Source organism: Nesoenas mayeri (assembly GCF_963082525.1).
Source record: "Nesoenas mayeri genome assembly, chromosome: 9".
NCBI lineage: Eukaryota > Metazoa > Chordata > Aves > Columbiformes > Columbidae > Nesoenas > Nesoenas mayeri.
In genome coordinates this window covers 21,052,433-21,067,067 of record NC_137557.1, presented here as the reverse complement: position 1 = coordinate 21,067,067, position 14,635 = coordinate 21,052,433, and the positions used below count along the sequence as shown (strand labels likewise).

The 14,635-nt window shown below is 45.6% G+C and overlaps 1 protein-coding gene across 1 annotated transcript; it reads left to right on the top strand.

Moving 5' to 3' along the window:
- Positions 1-1,218: 1,218 nt before the first annotated feature.
- On the top strand, positions 1,219-5,587 carry ADIPOQ (adiponectin, C1Q and collagen domain containing; the record flags this gene model as incomplete). Its single annotated transcript, XM_080350040.1, is given in 4 exon segments — positions 1,219-1,291; positions 1,294-1,334; positions 4,419-4,638; positions 5,061-5,587. Coding segments are annotated over 4 exon segments (861 nt in total).
- Positions 5,588-14,635: the final 9,048 nt, after the last annotated feature.

The window sequence follows — 14,635 nt, the reverse complement described above, 5'->3', positions numbered from 1 at the left end:
CACACACACACACACACAGGCTCTAGCAAATCACATTTATATTATAAGACAACAACAGATCCAACTAGATCCCTGGCATGTTTTTCTGGGGTTGCATGAGGGATTTTTTAAGTCTCAACATTGCATGGAAAAAAATAAATAAATAAAATAAAATAAAATAAAATAAAATAAAATAAAATAAAATAAAATAAAATTCTTCAAATGCTGGACTAAGGGCTTGACCAAAATAAGGCAGGCAGCAAGCAGCCATCCTGCAGCTCCTCCCTTCTGCACCCTTCTCCTCAGGACTTCAAAATTCACCCTTGCCAACTGCCAGCTCTACATATAAGAAATTATTTATGTGTCCATTTATGCATCCTTTTAGTCTTGTCAGACAGACAACAACTCAGTAATTCAGGATACTGTCCCACTAGTATTGACTTGGATGAGGTTCCCCTCTCCCAAGGACACAAGCTCCCTAAGCCCGATTGAAACAACACACATCACGCTATATTTTCTGGTCTGATTTTACAAGCCCAGGTTTGCCAAGGTCCTACATAACAAACCTTGAACTGTCCTGGAGCAGCTGGAGAGGGAAAGCCTCTTCTCTCCAAGGTTCAACCTCTGTTTTAAAAGGAGGAAGACACAGGGAAAAACAGACTTTGTTTTGACCTAAAGCCAAAATGTGTGATAGGTTTAAAGCCATCCTCAGAGCTGAAATTACTCTCATGATTTACAATAGCACTGGCATGAGCTTGGCTGGCTTAAGACAAATCTTTTCCCCAGCACTGCCGTTCTCCTCAGGCAGCTTTGTCCTTCTTTGGTGCGGCAGCAGCCTCCCAGCAGGAATGGCTCTTGCCATTAAAAGGATAAACCGAAAGTTCTCACATAATCATTCATCTACTAACATGTTGAAAAAAAATCCCACTTGAGTGCATTAACGCAAGGCTGTGGACACAGTTTCTCCATCAGCTGCTGACAACATTTCCCAGTTTCCAGGGAGCGGCAGCTTGTGCTGTACGAGGCAGCCCTGGATGAACAGGCTTTCCCATGGGCTTCTCCAGCAAACCACTGCTCCTCTAGTTCCCAACCAATTCCCCAACCCATCTTTTCCCCATTAAGGCTGTCTTCTCAAGCTATCCCAATGTGACCGGATTATACAAGTGGTCCAAAAGTTAAGTGATGGCCAGGAAAAATTAATGGGAAAACCTAACTTTAGGTCAGCATGCGCAATAGCAAATGGAAAATGCAGTGCCTGAGCTGTCAGCTCCCCGCGCCCTTAGGGACAGCTGTGTGGTAGCCGGGCTTCATTTCCAAAGAGACTGCAGCAAGCCAACCAGGACTCAAAGCAGCTGGTAAGCATGAGTTTTTATTTTTTTTCTCCTCTTACTAAGTTCAGGATTTTCTCTTCTTTTGGGCTGAAACAGACAAACAGAATTTTCTATTTGCAACAAGTTTCTTTTCTTAGAATTATTCTCAGAATAGCCAGCGAGTATTTTAAACCAAGAATAACGGATCTCCCTTAGATTCATACCCCTGTTTTTGGAAACACTATTTAGAGATCAAAACTCCTAAATCAAAAGTAGTCAGGAACAACAGTCAAAACCCACGTGGCTGTGACAGCCAATACTGCACTGGCACCTGTCGATTCACCTCTTTCCTTGAAGACTCTTGGGAATATTTGGTTTCCCCAAATCTCCCTGAGTCATTTCAGCTCCTTACCAGGAACCTGCACCACCCAGATTTAAGGTGTGAGCCCCCTGGAGCAAATCACTGCTGCAACAATGGCAAAAACTATGATACAAGTAATAACAAAAAGAAAAAAAGACCAGCATGAGCCAAACCCCTGGATAATAGCCTTTGAAGAAAATGCTGAGTTCGAAAAAGAGATGGATTTTTTGTTCTGTGTTTTGTACACAGAGATGTGGGTTTGTTTGTTGTTTTTTTTTTTTCAAATATATACACGTATATAATATTTATATAGCGTTACATGAAATTTACATTCCGAATCATGGTCTGAATCACTATGTAGCACTTATGAATGGCATTGTTCTTATGGATGATATGCTGATTTCTGCTGTTAAATGAATAATCTTCAAATAATGCATATGAGCTTTTAATATAGTAGCTTCCAGGGGAATAAATGAAAGCTGCCAAGTATACTTAGTCCATCTATTACATGGGTGAAAGGTACACTTGTAGCAGATTATTTCAGGTTGCACTGCTGAGCATCAGATGTAAAGACAAAAAGAAATGGGAAAGATCTAGTGAAGAGATATCATAGCTAAACCAGAGTTTAAACTCTGAGCTGGTAGACACAACTTAAACCTTTCCCTTTGTATGACATACCTATGCCAGAGAACTGCTGCGTTTCTCAAACGAGCAAACCACTTGTGGTTGAGTCAAACTGTGGCAATAGAAGTAGCTTTATATTTACATATCACAATACTTTTCTCATTAGAAAGGCAAAACCCAGATCATTTAACATAACTGCCACAAAGAGCCGCCCAGGGATGCTGTGTGGGACGGGCATCACTCTGAGCCCTTTGGAGCAGCCGGGCGGACTCTGCCAGGAAAGCTGCCTGCAGCCCGGCTTTGGGCTGCCTCAAATTTGCACCACTTTTCACCTTAAAGGAGAGTTTAATTTTGCACTAGCAGAAGATCTTACTTCTATGCTGACTGTTGAGCACATGTCACTGAAATTGTTGTGATATTTGAGTTCTAGGCAGCATATGAGAAAGCAGAACTAGCCCCAACAAAATCACCAAAACACAGCTCAAGAAATGCGGTTTTGAGGCAGATTCGTATTGAACACTAGTGTGTTTTCATGCAGCTATTATAGATGTCCCCAGACTGCCCGTGCTGATTCTGGAGGGGTGCACGCTTGGAGCTGACCTGGAGGGGCCCAGGCAGGGGGACAGGGTCCCTTCACTTAGTGCCATCCACTGGGGCACAGCAAAGTGGCCACGTCACAATGTGCCCAAGTACGCACACCCTTATTTGCCAAACCAAGCCACTTTTAGGATTTATAGAAATCTGTTTCACTCATCCACCTGGGTTTGTGGATAATCACTGGACCTCATGGCACCCTCAGCCCCACAAATGTCCCTGAGCCAGAGCCCTGACCCCATCACAGGGCACCACATTGCTGCTGGATTGCTGGAGCTTGGTAGCATGGTTATGGTTTTAGGAGTTCCCCAGTTTTTACTACCCACCAAAGTCATTAGGCAGAGCTTTGAAGCTTTCCTCAAAGCCCCCCAATATCCTACAAAACCTGAAATCATAGTAACCTCTTTGTTATTTAGCTTCCTTTTCAAAGGAATTGTTCCAGCAATTACATGAGAGCTAATAAGACATTATTTAAAATCTGACATTTAAATAGCTTGCCTAGGAAAATCAACCCTGCAAAGAAATTGCTCTTAACTATTATTTTTCTTGGAAATTATAGAGCTAAGGGACTCTAATGGCCATGCTGTTACTCACTTTTTATTGCCTATTATGCCACTTATAATGCTCTTAACAGGATACCTTTATTGTTCCAGGGTATAATCTCTGCCCAGAGAGCAGTATCACACAATAGTAATTTTAAAATATCTGTTTCCTAAAGGCCTGACCCAAACCCACCACAGTCCCACTGATTTTTGGGAGCATCAGAATAAAGCTCCAGGTTGGTCACAGGGTGTCACCACCAACCTGGTTCAGAGGAGCTGCACTAATTGCTCTGACTAGCAAGGAAACTAAATTAAAGGAGAGTATGGCCATACAGTGCCTGAACACCATGCAACTTGTCTTCCTGTAATCCAAAACCATAATTTAGGTGGAAAAAAAAACCAAACAGTATCATCATTTGGTACAGTTGCTCAGAGGAGATGGAAAACCTGGCTGTAGTTCCTGTTCACATTAGATGGACTCAGCTTAGCAGGCTGGATTTGCAGCGATAAGCTAAGCAGGTGGTTTAAAGGCTTCTGTGGTTTTGAAATGGGCTCCTGCACTTCCCCTCAGCTGCTCACTCAGCCAGGCAGAAGTTGAAGCATATCGTGCCTAATTGAGCAGAGCTTTGCAAAATCAACCACAGATACCCTGGCATCTGCCGTGCTCAGTGCCAAACTGTGTCTGTGCCCATGCAAAGGGCCCACGAGCTGTTGGTGGTAACTCTGGCATTTGCTCCCGTCCATGCTGGATGTGCTCCTGGGCTGAGGTCCACACTGCTTCCAGGAGCTCCATTCTCATTTGGCTCATGGAGCTCATGCCAGCACCATGCTGGATGAGGAAGGGCCTTTGGAGTGAGCAGAAATTCTTTCCTTCAAATATGCTAATTCAAACATTAGCTTTCCATGCCTCCTCCTTATTCAAGGGTGGTAGGTTTTTTTTCTTTGTTTTTTGTTTCGTTTTTTCCTCTTGATAACCTTTGAAGTTAACATAGTGATTGTCCATATCAGGAACCAATGATGAGTGGCCCAGCAAGCTTCCTCCTTTGCTCGCTGCTGCTGGTGATCCCCCATTGCACAGAGGTGGCCACCCAGGAGGTCCAGCCCGACCCCAAAACGCCGTGTGCCAACTGGATGGGAGGAGCACCTGGCTATCCTGGCCACAACGGTCTCCCTGGCAGGGACGGGAAAGATGGAAAAGATGGACTAAAAGGAGAAAAAGGAGAGGAAGGTTGGTGAGGAACAGGGGTACATCGCTGCTGGAGCCCTGGGCAGCCCCAGCACTCAGGGCCAGCCTCAGAAAGTCTGACATCTGGTGGGTCCATGCCTGATTTTTGCCCACATGGCTTTTGAGTATCTCCAGGGATGAAGATCCCACAACCTAAGTCTGGTGGTTGTTTTTCCAATTAATGATGTTTTTTCAGACATGCTGCTCTTGGCAGTTCTGCACATGGGTGGGGGCTCAGCTGGCTTTCCACTCGCTATCTCAGCTCATGATGGGTGTTGGGGTCATCCAGCCTTTCCTCAGGGGACTCCTCTTGCTCCACGCTGCCAAGCAGATCCTCGTGCCACAGCTCCCTCTGCATTTTGGGTTAGTGGGTAGTGGCTGCCAGCACAGCACAAACAGCTCTCTGTCCCCACTCTGTCCTCCAGGTCCGCAAGGTCCCAAAGGCGACCAAGGCGAAATGGGAGTCCCAGGACGGGAAGGGCCAAGAGGATTTCCTGGATACCCAGGGCAGAAGGGGGAGAAGGGTGAAGGCAGCTTTGTCTACCGCTCTGCCTTCAGCGTGGGGCTGACGGAGCGAGCCCCCCACCCCAACGTCCCCATCCGCTTCAGCAAGATCTTCTACAATGAGCAGAACCACTATGATGCCAGCACCGGCAAGTTCCTCTGCAGCATCCCTGGCACGTACTACTTTGCCTACCACCTGACAGTCTACCTGACGGACGTCAAGGTTAGCCTCTACAAGAAGGACAAGGCGGTGATCTTCACCTATGACCAGTTTCAGAAGAACAACGTTGACCAAGCAAGTGGCTCCGTCTTGCTGCACCTCAGCTCTGGGGATGAGGTCTGGCTGCAGGTGTACGGGGAGGGAGACAACAACGGCGTCTACGCCGACAACATCAATGATTCCACTTTCATGGGCTTCCTTCTATACCCAGACATGGATGTCCATTAAAGCAGGGGATGCTGCATGGGAGAGGATGAGGTGGCTTAACCCTGGACAGCATTCTGGGGCACTGGCGCTATTGCTATACTGTATTTAGCGTAAAATTGCCTTCTGCAGGGGCAACAATTGCCAAGGGTGGACCCTATTACCTGAAAAGTCAGTGAGGTAATACAGAAGTGACTTCCATGGGACCAAGAGTTCATTCCTACCTTTGCTCTTGCTCTCCTTGTGGAAACCTGGGCCCAAAGTCAAACACCACACCTACTGCATCATGAGAGAGAGTTAGATGGCCTAGCCTTTTTTTTAAATTTAAAATTAACGGGAGAAAAATTTGCTACATCTAAATATCACGTTCTAAATTTCCCTTTTTTAACCACTTAAATTCATTCAAACCAACGGCACACATATCAGGCAGCATTTTTAAATTTGAGTAGTAGAGGAAGAAGACTATTCACGAAAGCTATCACTGCTGTTGTTTTCAGCTACAACAGATGGCTCCCTTTTTTCCATCATAACTCTCTGTTTTATTATGGTCTTTGACTTCTACCCATGGCTTGTTGTCTCTCTTCTTTAGCCCAGATCTTTAAATATATTCAGATTATTAATTTTCATTTATTTTAATAATTTTCTTTTCCTTTTATGTTTATCCCCATCATTATGTCTAATATAGACAGCATGCTTGGTTAAAGCAGGGATCTTCTCTTTTGATTTATCTGAAAAGCCTTACAAATGCTGGTGAGTCTACACAAGTGGCCCATTGACCATGTGGCTTTGGGGGTCCTGACGTCTTGGCCTCACAGTTTTGATGCTTGGAAATGCCAGCAGCTCCCCTGCAAACACTTGCCTGACCAGGGAGGAGAATGTCCCTCAAGGCTCCTGGGCAAAGGGGACCTCAGGATGGAGACGTCCCTTCCCAAATCACTCGCCTGGCACTGGAAGTGGTGGCGCGAGTACTTGTTCAGCCCAGAGGCCATCAGCATAGAGCATGCAAGCAGCTCCTTACAGTTCCCACCTGCAAGCTGGCAGCATCCTGTCCCATCTCCCCTCTGAATAGCTCCCAAGCACAGCCAGAAGTTGAGTAACAACCATGTTTTTATTTTTCCATGCCATGAGCTTGCCAATAGCACTGGCTGGCACAGCAGCTGGGCAGAGCTCCCATGTTGAGTGGGCTCCTGGCTGAACACCCCCAGGACCTGTCCCAGCTCTTGGCAAGCTTAGCCCAATGGAGGAAGAGTATCAAGGCTGAGATTAGTAGCAATCTCATTAAACTGCTTTCCAAGGAGCTTGCTTGACTTTTAGCTAAAAGAGGATTTGATGGCTTCTCAGATATGTTCAAAGAAGACTCCCATTAAACTTCAGAACAAGCTAAACCAGATCAGAGCTAACGCATTATTACAAACACAAAACAGCATTAAGAGCTTCCACTGAAATTACTTCCAAGAGCAGCAGCATTTTCTACACTCTGGTGCATTACCACATTAACAAATAGTAACAACAATAAAAAATTCACTCAGAATGCTCATGCTTTTTTTGTATGCGCTGTTAGGAAGGGTTTGAAGAAAGGAACATTCTCCTAGGCTCATTTTCCAGCAAGGTGGGGGCACACTGCCGTGGCAGACACACGGTTACCCCTCTTTTGCTTTCCCAAGAAACTCCCAACCCTTTAGCTCTCATAAAGGCTTCAGGATCTCATCACCTCACACTGTACTGCCTCCTTTGGATAAGATGTGCTCTGGTTTCTAGACTATTTCCCAAAAAACAGCCAGAGCAGCTCTCATGGCCCAGGAGGATCCAGGCATATTAGATTTAGCAAGGGCTAAACTGATGCTAAATCTGATCATGCTACATTCAGAGAGCTGGGAAAAACTGTGCTCCTATTGTGTGAATTAATGGAAGGGGAATTGGGAAAGAAAAAAAACCAACACACACACAAATTCAAAAAACTAATACATAAACAAATGGAGATTTTAAAATGCAGCAGCTGCTGAATCAAATGGCATAAGAGGCTTAAACTGAAAGGAGCAAGTCAGAGTTTTTGCAGTGTTGGGGTGTTTTGGTTTTTTTCAAATATTTTCAGATAGATTTTCTGAAAACAGGAAAACCGAAACATTTGGGATAAAGCCCAGGAGGAATTACTAATTTAAAGACTAGTTCCCAAGAGGCAGCCAAAACAAATTATTCCTTTCCTTGCTACTACACAGCAGGAGCACATATGCATAGAGTTTTATTCCATACACCAGGACTCAAAGGCTCAGACACGGCTTTTTACACTGCCACGTACATTCAATGTCATGTGCTTTGGGCCAGGGCAGAGCCCAGGATTTCTGACCAGCCCCTGCAATGGCTCCATCAGCACCATGACCCATATTGCTACAACTTACACCCAGTCCAGCAGCATCTCCCATCTCAAGTCACCATGGCTGTAGTCCAAGAAACGTGACATGTATTGGAAACTCAGGCCACGCAGGCCCTTATGGGAAAGTCTCATTGAACCCCATATAGTCACTATCTCTCTATATCGTCCCACACCACAATTCACCCCATTTGGGATGCTCACAGGTGCCCTCAGACCTCAAGGCAGATGGCCAGCGCCCCAGAAGAGGCCCAGACTCCTGGTCAGCCTCTTGGCCATCATGACAGTATAGTGGCCGGGGGCTACAAAAAGAACCAAAACAAGCCCCATAGCACAGATCCAGCCTGGAAGTCCCTGTTTCAAAGCCTGGCTCTGGTTTTGGTCCTGGGTCTTTGCCTGTCCCCACTGTTAGGGTGCTCAGGGCTCTGTATCCGGAAGAAGTTTCACCTAATATTGCGGTCACTGTTACATTCATATACGAGCAGAATACATATCTTATATGTACACACATGCACATTATCACAGATCATGAGATAACAAAGCTCCATAAGAATGCTGTATATAAGATATTTTACCTTATTTAATCATTAAACATGTAGCCTCTTTATTACCCTGTAAATGTTTTTTCCAAACACCCTTGCAAGCAGCAGCCTCACATGCAGGCTTCTGCCTCCTTGCCTGCTGCATAGGAATATCAAAACCAGAGCCCCAGGGGGCTGCAGGGCTCTGTGCCCCAGGAGCAGCAAACAAGGATTTGGGACCAGAGGTGTTAGGGGACTCTGGCTCCAGCCCAGGTAGCTGCAGGGCCAGCACCTTGCGGTCAGGGCAGGAGTCAGGTTGCTTGCTGAGGGGCATATATGTTTCACCAAATATAGAGGCAGAAAAACAGAACCACGGTTTCCCTTGAGACCACCCCAGTTGTTCCTCAGTCACTGGGCTTATGAACCGTCCCGCAGACTCTCACTGTGGGGGCTGGCACCGGCACCATTTCTGTTCCTCTCACTGGTGCATGACAAACACAACCATGGCAAGTAGTATGTAAAACGTATGCTATTAGGAGCACAAGTTCTGCTGCCTTTGTAAGCAATGGGGATGCATAAAGGAGCAGGCTGCCCAGCTCGTGCAGGATCTGCCTTAATGAGTAGTTGCCTATGCAATAGCCCAGGACAGGAGGGCAGCAAAGCACAAACCTCCCCTCAGCTCCCCTCTGCCTAAGCACACTAGGGACTTCTCTGTCTTTTACAGGACATTTCAAACACATTTTAGAGGGTTAAACCTCAAGGTTTGAATCCCAGGCTAAAATCCTGATCAAGCAGTGATTTTCTCCTCACCAATTACACACTCTTCCTATGCTAATGGTGTGTTTTATCAAGGAAAAAAAAAAAAAAACAAAAACCAAACACAAAACCAAACCAGCCTGTAAACACAATAAGATAAAGTACTTGAGAAGTTTTAAAGAAAGCCATTATGGCTTTCTGTGTACTGGCTTTTCCCCCTTGCCATAGTATGAATACTGAAATGCAGTTTCACCAGGGTACTCACCCTCAGGGATGCGAGTGCAGAGATCATCTTCCTCCCAGCACTTGCATCAAGGATGCTCCAGGCAGAGTACCTGCCATTGCACAGTGCTTATTGCCACCAGGGACCTCAAAAACCAGCAAAAAACAGACCAGCCCCTCAGTTAGCCCAGGCAGCAGGCTGTGAACAAGGCAAGGCCACATTGCATGGAAATAGGGGCCAAAAGCCCCCTTTTAGGGATTTGGACTGTTTTTGAAGTCTTTTGTATCACATCTGTGTAGGATTCTTGCTCTACAGAGCTCAGCTAGAGACACACACTGACCTCCTCAGCAGGCACCAAATCCTAGTTTAAACCACCAGGCACCCAAAAAGCCACTTTGCACCCCCAGGAGCAGCAATCAGGCCCCTCCCAGCTCTCCCCTGGGGCAAATGCTCCCAACAGAGGCTCACCCCATCAGCAAAGCACCCACAGCTGTGGGGCAGGGTAGGCAAAACCCTGCCCCACTGCAGCCAGAGTCAAACCCTAAAACTGCCCTAAGCATCCCTGCTATTGCCTCCTGAGGCTGCCCAGCCCTGGCAGATGTGTGCATGGGGTGGGGGGGGGGGGTCTCAATGACGCAAAAAAGGACTGAGGAGCCTCAGGAGCAACAGCTGAGCAGGGCCAGCAACTACCCCACCAGGCTGTGAGCCCCTTTGTAGCCCAGGAATCACCCAAATCCCTGCATGTGGCTATCAAACCTCCACCTCCCTGGCTCTGCCCTGCCAGGGCACGCTGCCAGGTTGCTCACAGTGGACTGAAGGCAAAGAGCTGCAGAGCACCATGCTTGCCCCATGCTGCTTTTAGGGAAGAGCTGCAAATAGGGCTTGAAAGGGTAAGGAGCTCCTGGGGGATGAGAGCAGGGGAGTTCCTAAAGAAAACAGCCTTTTTTCCATTACTGAGTTGCTGTGGTTTTACTCTCCCTCTGCACTTCATAAACCTGGAGGCTGGGAAAACGTGGCCAAAATAGGCACATATCCAGGGCCTGGCCTGGCTCCTAAGGACTGCACAGTGCTTTGAACACACTGTTGTCTTATAACGACACTGGCATACTGAAAGGGCACAGAATTACCTGATTGCCAACAAATTCAAATATTTTGGGTGGGTTTTTTCTTCGTTTGTTTGTATTTTAAACCAACTCTGACAACAGATGCCAAGTACAAAGTGAGGTCTCAGTACTTGCTGCCACTCTAGCTGTGGCAGGTTTAAATAGCTGTTTTTCCCTTCAGATACTAATGTGCAGCTGCAGGCACACAAATGCTTCTGGGCATAAATGTTACCAGCAGCTCCTATCAGATAGCAGCCTATATGATGAAGACACCACGAACAAGGTCTTATTTGCCCCATTGTAATTAGGGCAGGTTATAAAGAGAGCACTTGGCTCCTTTGATCTTGATAGCTGTGTTTGACTGTTCCTCCCGGTACTGCTGCTCAGGGAAAGGCAGCGGGAAGGCAGCAGGCTCTCCTGGTAGCAGAAAGCAAGAACACCCCCCAACGAAAGCTTTGAGTCACTGCACTAACAATTAGGGATAAATAACGTGGCTACAGCTGAAGAGACAGGCCAGTTCCATACAGCAGGGAAACGATCTGTGAAAGCATCCGTGGCCCTTTTCAACACAATTACAGGCTGAGCCTAATTGTGCCTCAACCCAATGTAATGGCTTGTGCCAATAATTAATTACAATACAAATAGCAGCTGCACAAAACCATGAAGAGCAACAAGAAAGAGAGAAATTCTTTGTAAGATTTGTGTCATATTTATTTGTGAAGTATAAACTCGCTGGAGGCTGTTTGGCATAGAAGAAGGCAGAGGGATTAGGAAAAAGCCCTACATTTAGGTAATCAGCGATTTTACTTCCCATGCAGGAAATGCCATCAGGTTTGAAGTTCATCCTTTGAAATACTCTGTAGGAAACCAATCCTGAGTGTACCCAAGCTGGGAGCAGGGCCGCCACACATTTTTATGACATTTGTACTAGATGTCGGTGTGTAATCACCAAGTCCTCAGCTCATCCCAGAAGGCCATGCCAGGATAACACCATTGCTCTTTAAGGACAGTTGTGTGACCTCCTTACAGGAAGCCTTATTAGGAACCAGGAGTGGGGGCATACAGAAGGCTGTCAGACAGGATCGAGTTCCTGTCCCATGACAGGAGTCCCCTCTGCAAGTGTCCTCACAGAGGCATCCTCAGCTGGGCTCAGACTCCCCTGCGGGGGCAGCTCCTGTCTGTACCAGGGACACTTTGTTGATGCATATTCCCTTGCTCAGTCACCCACCTCGTACATCACATTCTCGGCTATCAATCTGTTTACTGACAACAACATACAGACTAGGGTCTTTTCCTTCAAGAGTCTGTAAGTCTACATGGGTTCACATAGGATTATTCGAGGTTTGTACATACATATCACAGCTTCAGATGAGGTGCTGTGAACATAGCTAAAGTTAGAGCTGACTGGAAACTTGCTACATGCAAACTGACTTTTCCATAAATAAGAAACAAGTATTCACCAAGATGGCCCTACTTGCCAGTTTTAAAAGCTTCAGAAGGTACTGCTCCTCTCTCCCTCTGCTCTGAAATCCCTGGAGTACCTTGGGAAAAGGTTATAATTTGGATTAGGATTCTGACCCTGATGCTTCACAAAGACAAATTGGGGCAAATACAAAAGGCCAACTGATAAAAAATTTGGAAGTAAAACTATGGAAGTAAACCCTTGTCCTCAAAGCCACCCCTGCTGCCAAGGACTGACTTGCATTGTGCTAGAGCTTTTCCAAGAGCCCCGATGTGACACTCACATTCCAGCCCCATCTCTGAGCGGGGGACTCACAGGGAACAGGGCTGCACTGTCATCTGCCCAGCGGGCTTCCATCTGCTGAACAACCGTACATTGAGAGTGGGAAGATGCCTGCCAGCTTCCCAACACCCTGGGGAAGCAGGAAGAACTCCATTTATTCATCTAAATCAATTCCTTCTTTATTAAGAACAGAACCTTCCACTTCAGTTATTGATGAAAAAATATCGAAATAAAACCTCTTTATTTTCATTCCCTGGGAGTTAACCAAGAAAACTCCCCAAAATCCTAAAGAACCAAGGAAATCCCACTGCTACCACACTAGGTCTGAGCTCACCTGTTCTCACTCACATTAAGAAGAGCGGCAGAGCCCTGGGTTCTCCTGCTAGCCAGCTCAGAAAAGGCTCTGCAGAGATATTAAGCACAGATGACTGTGCTTCCTTTGGCATGGTGACTTTCTCCCTCACAATTACTTTATTCTATTCAGCTCAAAATAGATTGCACATTCTTAATTCCTAAGAATATACTGTGACAGCCAGCAGTTTCCTGCAGAGAACTGGCCTTGTGAGTGTGCCAAAGGGAACGGGTTGGTATTTCAGAGTTTGGAAGCCATTCCTTTTCATCTGTCCTGCACAACTGGCCTCACCACTTATACAGTATTTTAGTATTTGAGATCTCATCCTTCCAAGACTCGGGCAGAAAAATCAGCTTTATACATTGCCAGCTGCCCGGCTTGAGTCAGTGGGACAATTCACAATACTAACCCCAGTAACTCCATAAGTCTGTTCAGACTAGATCCTTAATTTGGACATTGAAATGCTGAGCGGTACCCAGCAGCTTATAAAGTAATATACATCAGACTAAATGTGTGCAAAATGATGCTAGAACAGGCGCATTCTTTCACTCAGAAACACGTATTATGAGTGGTGTCAGTCTCCACAAAAGGTACAGGAATCAAAGCTCAGTAAAAGAAACTGTCAAGGCTGGCAAATCACAGAATCGACTGGGTTGGAAACGACCTCAGAGATCATCAAGTCCAACCCTTGGTCCAACCCCAGTCCATTGACTAGATCATGGCACTAAGTGCCATGTCCAATCTCAGTGCCTTTTAAATTATTTTTTTAATTAGAGATTTTTAACATCTTGTGATTATTTCCTGCCAACAGGCTGATTGCCTGCAGACTAATTAGACTGAAATGCTTGACAACTGATAACACAGAAACAATCTAAAGCTGAAGGGCATTTTGTTCTTCAGATTAGCCCTTCCATATTAATACTGTCCGAAAAGGGACCCAAACAAACTACAGTTCCTGATTAAAGTGCTGACACATTGACAGCCCTCTTTAGAATGAGGAAGCTATATACACACTCCTCACCCAGGCTCATTGCAGAGGGAACTTCAGACTCCACACCGCTACAACATACATAACCTCGACACCATCTCACTCCGACTCTAAAGAACATTCCCGTTCATATCACTTAATCCCAAGAGAACAAACCCACAGCACTTATCGGATTTAAGTGAAGCTTAGCACCTGGGAAGAAACAAAGAATCACTCAGTTCTCGTGGTAGCTACAGCCAGAGTGGCATCAGCTGGATGCCAAAGCAGGTCGTGAAGTTGAGCAGCTTTCTTCAAATGGAATTTTACTAACCAAAACTTTTACACACTGTATAAAGTTCCCTACAGACACATATACTATACTTCCCAAGTGCCAGCAGTACTATTTATGCTGCTTTTTAACATGAAACATTGAGATTCTAGACCTGTTCACAAAAAGTAGTTAACTATACCCACCTTGAACAGTCAGCTCTAGCCTACCTAGGATGAAAATTCTTGAACTCTAGGCTGTGCTGGACCCATGAGTATTATTTGCCCTCTACCCAATCTCATTTAGACAAGTGCCATGTTTTGATCAAGTAAGACAATGTTACAAAACTAGAACTACTCACCATTAGCGCTTCCAAACTCACACTTTGCTGAGGTTTTGAACATCTCTAAAGAAGGTGGAAGGGGCTAGAACACCATTAATACTGAATAGCAACTATTCAAGATGGATTGTATCACAGAATATACTCCTGCTGCTATGATCAACCTAAGGCAGGCTAATGAAAAACAAAGGAGAAATCTGTGTAACACCATGACAAGGAAGTATTCCAAAGTCAAGGTGACTATCTTGAGGAATCTGGACATCAGCAAAAGAAAGTCACTAAAATAACAGAAGAGGAAGTGTTGCTTCTTAAATCTGTCATATTTTGCACCTGCCCAGAATGCAGCCTCCATTTACTGGCAACAGCTCCTTTCTCAAAATTCAGTTTGGAGAAAGCACAGCACCAAAGCTAGGAACAGCCCAAAAGCAGT